This window comes from Pelecanus crispus, chromosome 1 (assembly GCF_030463565.1).
Source record: "Pelecanus crispus isolate bPelCri1 chromosome 1, bPelCri1.pri, whole genome shotgun sequence".
Classification (NCBI taxonomy): Eukaryota; Metazoa; Chordata; class Aves; order Pelecaniformes; family Pelecanidae; genus Pelecanus; species Pelecanus crispus.
The window spans coordinates 54,695,106-54,706,766 of NC_134643.1; the positions used below are offsets into that span (position 1 = coordinate 54,695,106).

General features: G+C 38.3%; 1 protein-coding gene across 1 annotated transcript; it reads left to right on the forward strand.

Moving 5' to 3' along the window:
* Positions 1-307: 307 nt before the first annotated feature.
* On the forward strand, positions 308-11,327 carry GAS2L3 (growth arrest specific 2 like 3). The gene is made up of 8 exons (XM_009483326.1): positions 308-337; positions 1,303-1,471; positions 1,870-1,988; positions 3,483-3,624; positions 7,349-7,412; positions 7,777-7,915; positions 9,104-9,211; positions 9,942-11,327. Exons 1-8 carry the CDS (start codon positions 308-310, stop codon positions 11,325-11,327), a joined length of 2,157 nt encoding a protein of 718 aa, XP_009481601.1.
* Positions 11,328-11,661: the final 334 nt, after the last annotated feature.

Genomic DNA, 11,661 nt, shown 5'->3' on the forward strand with positions numbered 1-11,661 from the left:
TAAATGCCTTACAGCTCCTTAAAATCATGCAAACCTTTGAGTATTATGCATGCATACAAAGTTAGTTGCTACTTTGTGCTGTAATAACTGCTGCTTTCTTTAAGGGCAGAAAACTGAAGTTGGCTGAATATTGGATCAAAACCTTAGCTGCTAAGATACTTCTCTCTTTCCCCCATCCATTCCTGATTAGACTTGCTTGTATTTTGCCAAAACAGCACTGGTGGGTTTTTCTTGGGATTTTCATGAAAGCAGGACAGACTGTATTAAAAATTCTCTTCTCTTTCCCCAGAGGGAGAAACTAATGTAAATGCAGGTGACAATGCAGAATGCAGTTCAGGTAAATGCTTTTGTAATGTTCGAATTCTGTATAATACTTTTTTTATTCAAAGGTCTACCCTGAAGCAGATGAAATGCTAGAATCCCCAGAGTTATCTCTAGTTAAAAAAAAAAAAAATTAAAAATAATTCTCATTTTACAAATGGACCAATGTGACAAGATAGATAATCCAGTTTGATACAGGACAGGTGATCCTTTCTCTTCTGAAGTGCTGTGACCTAAGAAGGCTTTAAAGTCAAAGGCTGAGATTATTTAAAAACTTGCTTGATGATTAAGAGGTGTTTTTAAAAACCCTATATTCTAGTTAATCACTTAAGTATAAATAAATAACTGTATTTTATGCACACTCTGAACTGAAGGAAAGTAATTAAGAATACCAGAAGGACTCTCTGTCTTTGAGAATTTTGTACATGAAATTTCAGTGTGGTCTTTTTTTTGAAATGTAAAGGTACCTCTCAGTTTGAAAATATGCAATCCTTGAGAGAAATGCTAAGGATTCATGTTCAAGAAATGTGTCATGTTCTTGCATGGGAATATGTTTCCGCTTTTAACATCATCATTTTAATGATTGAAACACAAACTGCCTCTGAAATGTTTAATCAGAGAAATCAGTAGTCTGTAGTAAACTATATGGTAAACTGCAGATTTCATTACTTAAAATGTGCTGAGGAAAAACCCACAAATTTAATGCATGTTTTCTTTATTTAATATTCAGGAAAGTATGTAATTTTAAATCCAAAGAAGTCAAGAGAATGAATGTAGTAGTACTTCCGATACAGGAGTTACTGATGGAGAGCTGCACCGTTCATGATTACTGTTGAGTTGGTTTGGTGTATCTGTCTGAAGGGGAATGAACTCTTGCTCTTTGAATAATAGATCTTTAGCATAATTCAGAACTGCAAGTTTTTGCCATCTGACTGCAAATATTAGAGCTCGCTGTCTTCAGCTTACTGAAATCTTCTGCAGGTGTGGTTTGGAGATGACCTTCCCTTAAGTCCCCGAAGTCCTCTGACTCCCAGACATGGGCCAGGTTTGGCAGATGTGTGCCTGTATGACCAGTGGATATCTGTGCGGCATGAAGCAACTTTGGTGCCTATGCAAGAAGATCTGTCAATCTGGCTGTCTAGCTTGCTGGGTGAGGTTAAAAATAAATCACTGGCTAATAAATTTCAAAGCACTTTCCACTATTCCAGTCAATGCTGACACTTAATATCCATAGTACTGTTAAGATCTGGTGTATTTGAGCCTGAATGGCTAAGAGAATTGCATTAAAATGCATGTTTTGGTTTCGGATTTTATTAGCTGCCACCTCTTAGAGGTAGGATGATTAATCATTCTAATTTATGTTTCTGAATCTTTTTAGTCTAATTAAAATCTAATTAAGTAGATATTTGATTTTAGTTTACTTGTTTCTACAAATTTTCAGTCTTTAACACTGTAATAAATGATATGATGGGTGGAATGCTGTTTGAGTTCATGTGAAACTTCTTTACCTTCTGTGGAGTAACTCGAATATTGACCTTCTTGTTTTAGGAATAGAAGTCAAAGCAGAACAACTGCTAGAAGAACTTGATAATGGGGTACTACTCTGCCAATTGGTTGGTGTTCTTCAAAACACAATTAAAAAATGTTGTAGCTCAAATAATTTAAGGGTGAGTCATGTTGTGATTTTTAATACATATATAAAGTCTTTAATCGTAAGTAGTAGTAAAAGGAAAGCAGGTGAGTGAGGCTTCCCAAAGTGGCATTCTGTGTGCTGTATATCTGGAGACTGATTAACAACAGAGTGGCATTATATGTGGATAAACTGTCATTATGCAACAAATGACTTATTCACTTTGTTAATCAAATCCTAATGTCCTTACTAGTTTTTAATCCTAATGTCCTTACTAGTTTTTTAGTTTGATTTCAGTAGAAGCCTTGCAAGAGTAAGATCTAGTCCAAGTCTGGAGTTTGTTCCCCTAGTAATATCAGTGTGGGTTGGTAACAAGATATCTGTGGCACTTGGTGGAATGTTTTATTCCAGAAACTGCTGGCTAAACTAGTGTATAGGTTAGCCATGAAAATATCCATATTGACATGTACCTGGCTTCAGTGTTTTTGTTAGGAACCAAGGCTGGGTTGAAATGTGAATCTCGAGCAGCTTGCAGTCTGTGTTTGTACAATGAAAAATAGTGATGTGTCACTTTGCACCAGCATTACATGGTTTTATACTCCAGGTAGCATGTGTTCAATGTACAGGTACCCACTATAGCTACTGCAATTCTTGGATTTGTCAAATAGTAGATCACCAACTAGTGTGCCCTGATTGGTAGTGTTTCCTCTGGGGGCAGGAAGAACTGTTTCACCATATCCAGACCATTTTTTTGTGTGTGTGTGTTTACCTTTTACTGTTTTATCTGGTAAAATACTAGTTTTAAATAATGTGTATTTACCAGTAAGTAATATGATTACTAATATTAGAATTATTATTAACTCGGGGAGGTGGGGAACAAGACAGCAATCTTAGGATGCCAAATGGTATTTATACAAAAGCCATATGAATGCTGCAGATCCTCATGTTTTTTTTTAAGGAGGATGAGATGCCCAACTTGTGTACCTTTGAACTGTTTCTTTAGTTTTGAAGATACGAATTTAAAGGAAAATAAGTACTTAGTTGTTTTAAAGGAAACTGCCCTTTGCTCCCTTCTGATTCCCTCTGCTTTCTAGAACAGGCTCTAAAATCTTGAAATCTGGCAGCTAAGTATAGTTTAGTATAGTTAGTTGATTTAGGGTTCTCTCTGCTCATTCTGCTGCTGTGAATAGAGCTTGGGAAGGGGGAATAATTATCTAGACCTGTGAAAACTACCAGCAAGACTTTTACCCCAGCATGTGGGGAAATGGGGAAGCAACTGTATGGGCAGTTCTGGGAGAGGTTGTAGAGCAAAGATTGTTCAGTCAGTGACTGTTCACAAAGATAAGGTGGAATGCCTTCCATGTTAGCATAGCTTTTTTAATAGAATACATGGTGGGTTGAACACAAAGTAGTTACTAACCTCTGCTTTTGTACTCTGAATTTAGAGTTTATTTTCCTTTGCAAATATGCTTTGAAATCTGTTGGCAATGTTGATGTGCACAACATACTTTTTGTTTTCTTCCCTTGCCAGAATTTTCCTATGAGAAAAGTTCCATGTAAGAAGGATGCTCCATCAGGATCTTTTTTTGCCAGAGATAATACAGCCAACTTTCTTAACTGGTGTAGGGCCATTGGAGTTGATGAGACTTATCTCTTTGAATCTGAAGGTTTAGGTAAATCTATCTTTTTGTAAGACTTGCTTTGATCTGTATGTGGATAACTACCTGGTCAGGGAGATCTCTTGTGTGTATAGTCTTGTGAAGCCTTTGTCACAACTGTACGTGTCTTGTGCAAGCTATTAATGCTTTTATTTCTCTTAAGGCAGTGTTCACGTAAAAGCCTTGAAAAATCAGTTCAGTGACTGCTCTAACTTGCATGATGCTTTTCCAACCTTCTAAAAGTTGCTGTGTGGGAGGAAGGGAAGAGTGACAGCTGTGCAGCAAACTCGCATGTTTTCCTTCTGTAAAAAGGCCCACTGAGAAACAGAGGAGAAAAGCGTGGTTTTGCTTTCCCTGTGTGGCAAGACCACAGGCCATGGAGTCAACTCACAATAAGATCCTTTATTTGGTATTAGAGCTCATTCTTGTTGCAGAAAGCCCTGAGAATAATGCATTCATGACTGCTAAATTTGGTAAGTGCATCAGGGCGTTGTGCCTGAAGTGACAACAGTCTGTTGGTAATTAACATTTACTTCAGGACCTGCTTGACATGACTCTAAACCATTTGTGTTTTCCCATTTAATGAGATAGTTATAAAAATAAATATTGCCAACTGTGTGTATGCCTGCCCTAGTGCACAGTCTGTCCCTTATAACTAACAGCTTCTCGACTGATAATTCCAGATGGAATAAAATTTTTTTGACTGTTAATTAAGAGGAACTGTGCTTTCATCGCATGGTAAATAATGAAATGCTCTTCTACCAGCTATTATGTCAGTAAAAATTAATTGATACAAACCTTTCTGTGGCAAGCCAAATACTGGGCTTTTTGGGTTTGTTTTTTTGTTTTTTTGTTTTTTTTTTTAATAAAAAAAGGCAAAACAGCTGCCTGTTAAGCAGAATAGCAAAAAATTGCAAAATACCTTTGTTTTCAGTAATCAAATGAATTTGTCACAACATTTACTAGATTTTCTTGAAGTCTTTGTGCCATTTAATGCTATTTAAATGGGAGGCACTGTTTTCATTAACTGCTTTTCTTTTAAGCTCTCCTCCCTGCTAGTTGGACTGCCCTTGCCCTTGCCTTCTCTACTGGACAAGTCATCTTTTAAAATAGTTGAGGAAAATATCCTCATTTGCATGTCTCATTCTGATTTAACTATCTCTTTTTCAGTGCCATGAAATAAAGATGAGTAGGAGAACTGAGCTATAAGAAAATTAGTTTTAATGTTTTTTTCAGTTCAACTTACATGAATTGCATTGCTTAAACATCTTGGTTCCTGTAAGTGGATGGGTAACTAGAACCTGTTTAGCCTCCCTGAGATAAGTAGACAGGATTTTCTAATGCTGTGGCTTTCACTCATAGCCAAGAAGTGTTTTGAAGTCTGATTATAACTCTTGACACAAGCTTGCTTTGTGCCATGAATATCGTCTGTGAGCCTTTTTGGCAGTTGAAATGAGCAGACTTGCGTCCTCCTTGATGAAACATTCTTTCCACTGATGTTCTCCATCAAAATTTCAAGCCATTCTTTATGAATGAGATAGGGGAAAGATAATTTGACAATTGTTCTTTTCTCATCAGATACATATAGCAACACCTCCTGAAAAGTGTGGATGGCTGTGAAGGAAATAAATTAAGTGGCTCCTGAGACAGCAGAAAGGGAGAGTAGCCATCATGGGATGCCCTTTGACATCAAGCCAAATATCTTGATATCTCCTAGGGATTTTTCTCTTCTGGATTCAGGCAAATTATGCCACTTCTGTTACAGCTGACAAAAACACTTACGAAAAGAAAAAAAAGAAGACAGACAAAATGACCTCTGGTACTTTTTAGGTTATGGCTGTGCCAACTTTCTTTTCTAGATTTACCCTTCATAATCAGATCTTTTAAAAAGTAGACTTACAAACTGGAGTAGATGATGTAAACAAGAACATCTGACTTCATAGTCAGCTTATACTTTAGGAAACACTTCAGTCTTATTTAAAGCAAAGTCATTTTAAATATCAAATTGAACATCAGAAAGATGATTTCATCTATAAATATAGACCTGGCTCATCAGGCTTCTCTTCAGAGTGAATTTCCAGTTTCTACTGAATATTGTTACTGCACAGTATGAAGAAAGTCAGACTTGTTTATATAAATGTTACACCATATGAAAATTGTATCTACAGCTTTCCACATTTCTTATACTTGATGGTGGTGGGGGAAAGAATGGTGCCATGTGTGTGGGTGGAGGGGAGTTGAATGACCTTTCTCTCAGCCTTTTGTTTCTGAGTTATTAGGCAGTATACCCAGTTGGGTAAGAAAGCACAGGGATGGTTTGTTTTCTAGAGCATTCATACAACTGTGTTCTTAGAACATGTTGAGAGCCTCTCAGGCTTAAATGGGGGCAGGGAAGGAAGTAGTTACTTGTATGTGAAATTTTTAAACTATTTTCCTTTTCTGTTCATGGCCCTTGTTTCTTTTTCCTTTTTCTTGCACACCTAGAGATAGAAGTTGGAAGAAACCAAAACAGACATTGCTTTCCTTCTGCCTGTTCTATTCTTCAGTGCAGCAGTAAAAATAATTTAATGTTTTCATTTCAAAGTTGTCAAGAAAACCCAGAACAAGTGCCACGGTCACCTACATGCCGTTTGGCTGTCTGCACTCTTCCATCTCATTCTTCAGCTCTCCTTATGGTGATTTAATGTGTCTAGGCAGTTGAGTGCATGCAGCTGTTAGAGCTGCTCTGAACCGAGGGGTGCAAAGCAGCCTCTGTGTTGGGCACTAGCTGGGTTAATGTGAGCACAGTCCTTGAGAAGCAAAGCCTAGTGCAAAACTATGCTACTAACATATCTGAAATAGTGTTGCATCTTTTCTGTGATCACAACCAATATCTGATCTTTGCATCTGAGTGTTTGCCTCTTAAACCAATGTAATTCTCACCTCCTTCTTACAGTCAGGGGTTTTGACCCTCATTCTCAGATAGATCCTCACAAAGATACCAAATTCTGAAGAAAACTTTTGGGTAGGTGGGGCAGGAGGTGGGAGCTGATAGGGAGGGGTGAAATGAGGGTATAGCATGGGGCAAAGTTGTATGTTCTAGTGCACCTGGGTAAATCTGCCATATGGATGGACCCTGCTGGCACCCTGAACTTTTGAAGTGATAAGAAAAAGGATCCATTGCTTACTGAAATGGTAACAATCACCCGGATTATTCTTTCACAGCCAAGGGTTTACACCACTTAGGCTGACTGGCTGCGTAGCCATCCGCTTGTCAGCTAGATCCCTTGGAGTGTATTCTCCTATGGTTGTTCACCTATAGAGTGTGCGTGCCTATCTGTGTCTGTATGCACAAGCATGAACAGATGGAGTATATTTTCCTATTTGCAGTTGAATGCTTTTAATCTTTAAGACTGCTATAATATATTTGGAGATAGGGAAGGGAAAGTTCTCGGATCTCTTTCTTTCCAGTTCGCATCAAGAAATAGCAGCATAAAATCAAATAAAGCATATTTCTCTTAGGAGGTGGAGAAGAATTTGATTTCAGGAGTGCCAGGATGGGTTTAAACACTTTATGGAATAGAAAATTAGAGTTGGAAAGCATATAATGCTCTATCCATGATAATGTAGCTTGCCTCTGGGTAGAATGATGGCAAAGTTATAGTCATCTATTCCTATCTTCCCTTCTCTATACCTAATTGCACAGGCCTCTCCATAGTAAATATGAACTGTAACTCTCTTTTATTCTCTTCCCTTTTAGTTTTGCACAAGGATCCAAGACAAGTGTATCTTTGTTTGTTGGAAATTGGACGCATTGTATCCAAGTATGTGATCCATACAGGCTCTTAACAAGAAATTGAAGAACATGTTGTGTTAAGTAAAAGCTAATACAAAGTTAAGACAATCTGCGGTCATTAAGTGCAATGCAGTAGATGTTAATTCCATGCAGGAAGTAATGAGTAGCTTTTCTAGGACCACTGTACAATATGAGTATTTTTTAAATATTTACCAGACTCTTTTCATGGGGAGTTGCTCCTTCTCTTTGCATTATTAAGGCAGTTATTCCTGTAACTGATGTAGTGCTGTTGCCTGTCAGTCAAGCTACTCGGAATTTTGCATGTTTGTTATCATCAGTTTCTTTTTGTTTTCTTTAGCAATTAAACTCTCTGCTTTTGTATTTGTGTTGAGGTATGGAGTTGAACCTCCTGTGCTAGTCAAACTAGAGAAGGAAATTGAGCTAGAAGAAACACTGCTGATGACCTCTGGACCACCGTCACCTATTAGCACAGCAAAGTCATGTTGTCACCATGGGGAGCTACATGAGGCAGTACGTACTGCTTACTTATTGTGATATGGGCTTTAAATCAAACTCTGAGTTTAGTACTTGTATTGTCTGGCTCAGTAAACAGGTTGGTTTTCCTCTGATATTTGTGAGCCTCCTTAAATAGAAAGCAGAAGGGTATGCACCTCTTCTGGACAACTGTTTTTTTAAATGACAGCAAAATGCTATCATATATAGTTTGGAGTTAATGTGCCAGTGCATATAACTTGCCTTGATTTCCTCCTGTCCCCCTTTCATTGCTTCTTTGAGTGTAAGAAATACTCTCATTCAATTTTTCTGGTGTGTCAGCAGTATTCTATGACTGTAACGTATGCTTCTCTTCAATTTGATGTTTTCATAAAACTTCATCAAATGTTAAAGTAGGCTTTGATGAAACTATTTTGAAAAAGACTTTAAATAAAACTGCTGTAGCTGTACCAGTTGGAAATTAATATGTATGCAGAAAAGGAAATTATTTGTATATCTTTTGAATTGGTCCAAAAGGAATGATGAAGTTTCCTCTTTTGCTTAAAAATACATGTTGATGCTTTAGAATTAATTTATTTTAAAGGTCCTCTGTGTTGTGATGTAAAACTTCTGTTTCTTTGGGAACATCGGCCACCAGATCCTCCCTCTCTCTGAAAAGTCTCACAATTTTTTCTGCTTGGCAATAGTCTTGACCTTCCAACTTGTTAAGTTTCTAAGTGACTGTAAGAGGCACATCTTCTCTAACCCTGGACTTATTTGCAGACTACCTTTCTCCTTTTTTCAGTGGTTTCCTTCTTGGATGTCACATAGAAGATTAACTTACAAAAGCCTTACAAAAAGTTAAGGAGAATGCAGAAGTAGCCCTGGGTCAGATATAGCAATGGATTTGGTCACACTATACATAGTGTTAAGGACAGGTCTTAAAAAGGAAAGTAGAAATTACTTACAATTCTAATGATTTCTTCAATTTTATTGGAACAACTGGAAATATTTGTCTGTACATACAGTTCTTTCTTTTAATGTTTTAGTCTACATTTTGAAGCTTTATGTAGCTGAGATTTTCTTGTGAGGGAATAGAACTCTAGTGTTTTCTTAGATTATGAGGTGATGATACCAGTATCTTTTCTTGTATTAAATATCTCAATAACCTGTTAAAAACATGCTTCTGTCAAAATACTAGCAAATGCTTTCAATTTTAAAAACTAGGTTAAACATATAGCAGAAGATCCTCCCTGCAGTTGTTCCCATCGATTTTCAATTGAATACTTGTCGGAGGGACGTTATAGGCTGGGAGATAAAATACTCTTCATACGAGTAAGTAGTTTCTCAGAATTCCAATTTATATTCATAATGGGGAGAGAAATGCTTTTAAGTGGAACATGTAATTTTTAGGGTATTGTTTTAGAATTACAGAATGATTTAGGTTGGGACACCACGTCATCCAATTTCCTGTTCAAAGTAGATATAGCTAATTAGATCTTACAACTATTGGTTTTATAACCGCACTAAACTAAGCAAGTTAATGTTTTTCTGTGGTGTTTCTAAAATTTCAGTAGCAACTTGCAATATAAATAAGGGTAATGCAATAGAATATCCTGAGAATGGTGCTTATTCAAAATCTGGATGCTTGGGATTTATAATTTGTAGGATAGTTGAGTGCTGTCTTCAGCAGGCATAAGAGTTTCTGGGATTAAAACGATATGAGGACATCTATAATTTGAACAAAACCTGCATCCAAAACTCTGTATACTAAATAAAGATGCTGACAGAATGGTTAAAATGTCTTCTGTATATATGCTTTCATTATTTCCTGACATATAATGACTGTCTCTGCAGAAGAAACTATCTAATAAAAGAATGGCAAGTATAAGCCTTATTTATAACATAATTTCTCTTTTTAAATATGTTTCTCTGTAAGAAAGGAGGTCCTATTTTTAGTCGATTTCAATAGATTTTAATGTAAGATAAAGACATAGTGCTGCATAAAACAAGATAGAAATTTCTCTTGTTCTTCTGCTCCCACCCCCTCTTCCCCCATTCTCAGATGCTACATGGCAAGCATGTGATGGTACGTGTTGGTGGAGGCTGGGACACTCTTCAAGGTTTTCTGCTTAAATATGATCCGTGCCGAGTACTTCAGTTTGCAACTCTGGAACAAAAAATCCTGGCATTTCAGAAAGGGGTCACCAGTGACAGTGTCTCCAACTCGTCAGCTAGAATTCAGGAGCCTCCTGTCATGAATCCAATGTCAGCTGTCAACATGTTTCAAAAACAGCTATCAAAACCCCCTACTCCTGTTTCAGCTCTCGGGGCCAGTGCCAAGAAGGCTTTATCTAAACATCCTCAGTCCCCTGCCCTGGCGTCACCAAAAGTACCAGTGCCCCCATCCTCCACAGCCAAGTTGACAGTCAGGCCCAAATTACAGGGGTCTTCAGTGACAGGCGTGCAGTCTGCTTTGAAACCATTAACTGGCACCTCAAAGAAACTGGAGTCTCCTGCACACAACTTACCAGCTTCTGCTCCTTCACAGCCTGCAAACAAAAGCTCTTCATCTGCAGGAACAAGAACGGCTCTTGTTCACTCCGAAACGTTGCGCAAACGAATTCGGTCCCCTGATGCTCCCAAGGTGAAATTTGCCCTGGCTCAGAGCACCCCAGCACCAGCACTGCATCCTGACCTCTCGTCCTCTAAAAACCAGCTGTCTCACTTGCCTGGGACAGCTGAAACGATGGCTTCAAAACAGAAGCGTGTCGCTGCTAAATGCAAACCTATATCCGTCACTAAAACCAAAGCGAATTCAGTTGCTCCGAGGGCTGCCCGGATGCCTGTTACAAATCTGCGTGCTGTTGCCAAGTTTGCACATTCTCAGCAGCTCCTTGCAAAACCTCCTTCTGAAAATACTATTCAGACCTCAGGAACTGGGTCTCAGCATCCTCAGAAAGCTCCACAAACAGCTTCTGACCTGGCAAAGAACCTGAAAACTGCTTCAGTCCTAAAACACTCAGCTTCTGCACCTTCTCTTGCAGTTAGCAAAGCACTGAAGTCACCACCTACGCTGGTATCTACAAGCAAAAACATATCATCAGCTGTCAATAAGCAGCCAAATGTCAGTAAACCCGCTCAGGTTGGACTCACTTCATCCAAACCTCCTGAACGCACCCCCTTATCTGCTGTACGGCTTCCTCAAACTTCAGCCAAAGAGGCAGTGACCAAAAAACCAGCGCAGCCTTCCACAAAAGCTCAGCCTTCAACCAAAAACTTGCAAGCAAATGAAAGCTTGGCCCCAGCAGTCAAGAAGCCTCTCCCAAAGGGAAAATCAGCAATGGCGTGTAACAAAGGAACGCCTGGTGTATCAAAAGGTCCTCTTATGAAGAGCAGGCAAGATGATCACTATTTTGTTATGACAGGGAGTAAAAAACCCAGAAAGTAAACTTACATGTTACTTTCTGTGGAAGTCTTAATTTCATTCAAATGGGCCTCTAGTATTTGCTACAGTGAGTACAAGGAATAAAGTTAAATAACACTACATTTACCATGAAATATTAGGTATAACCTACATTTTTCTGCATAACATACAGTAAGAACTGTATGTATTTTACAGTTTAGAAACTTCTATTTGGATATATTTAGAAGTGAGCTTGCTTGCTGTGTAGCACTGTGGAATAGAGAATATTCCTGTTTGCTGCTAGCCTGACCTGCTGCGGGGAAGGCGGGAGAGAGGAAAGGGGAGCTAGGGCTGCTGCTTTTGCTGCTGCTCATTTTCA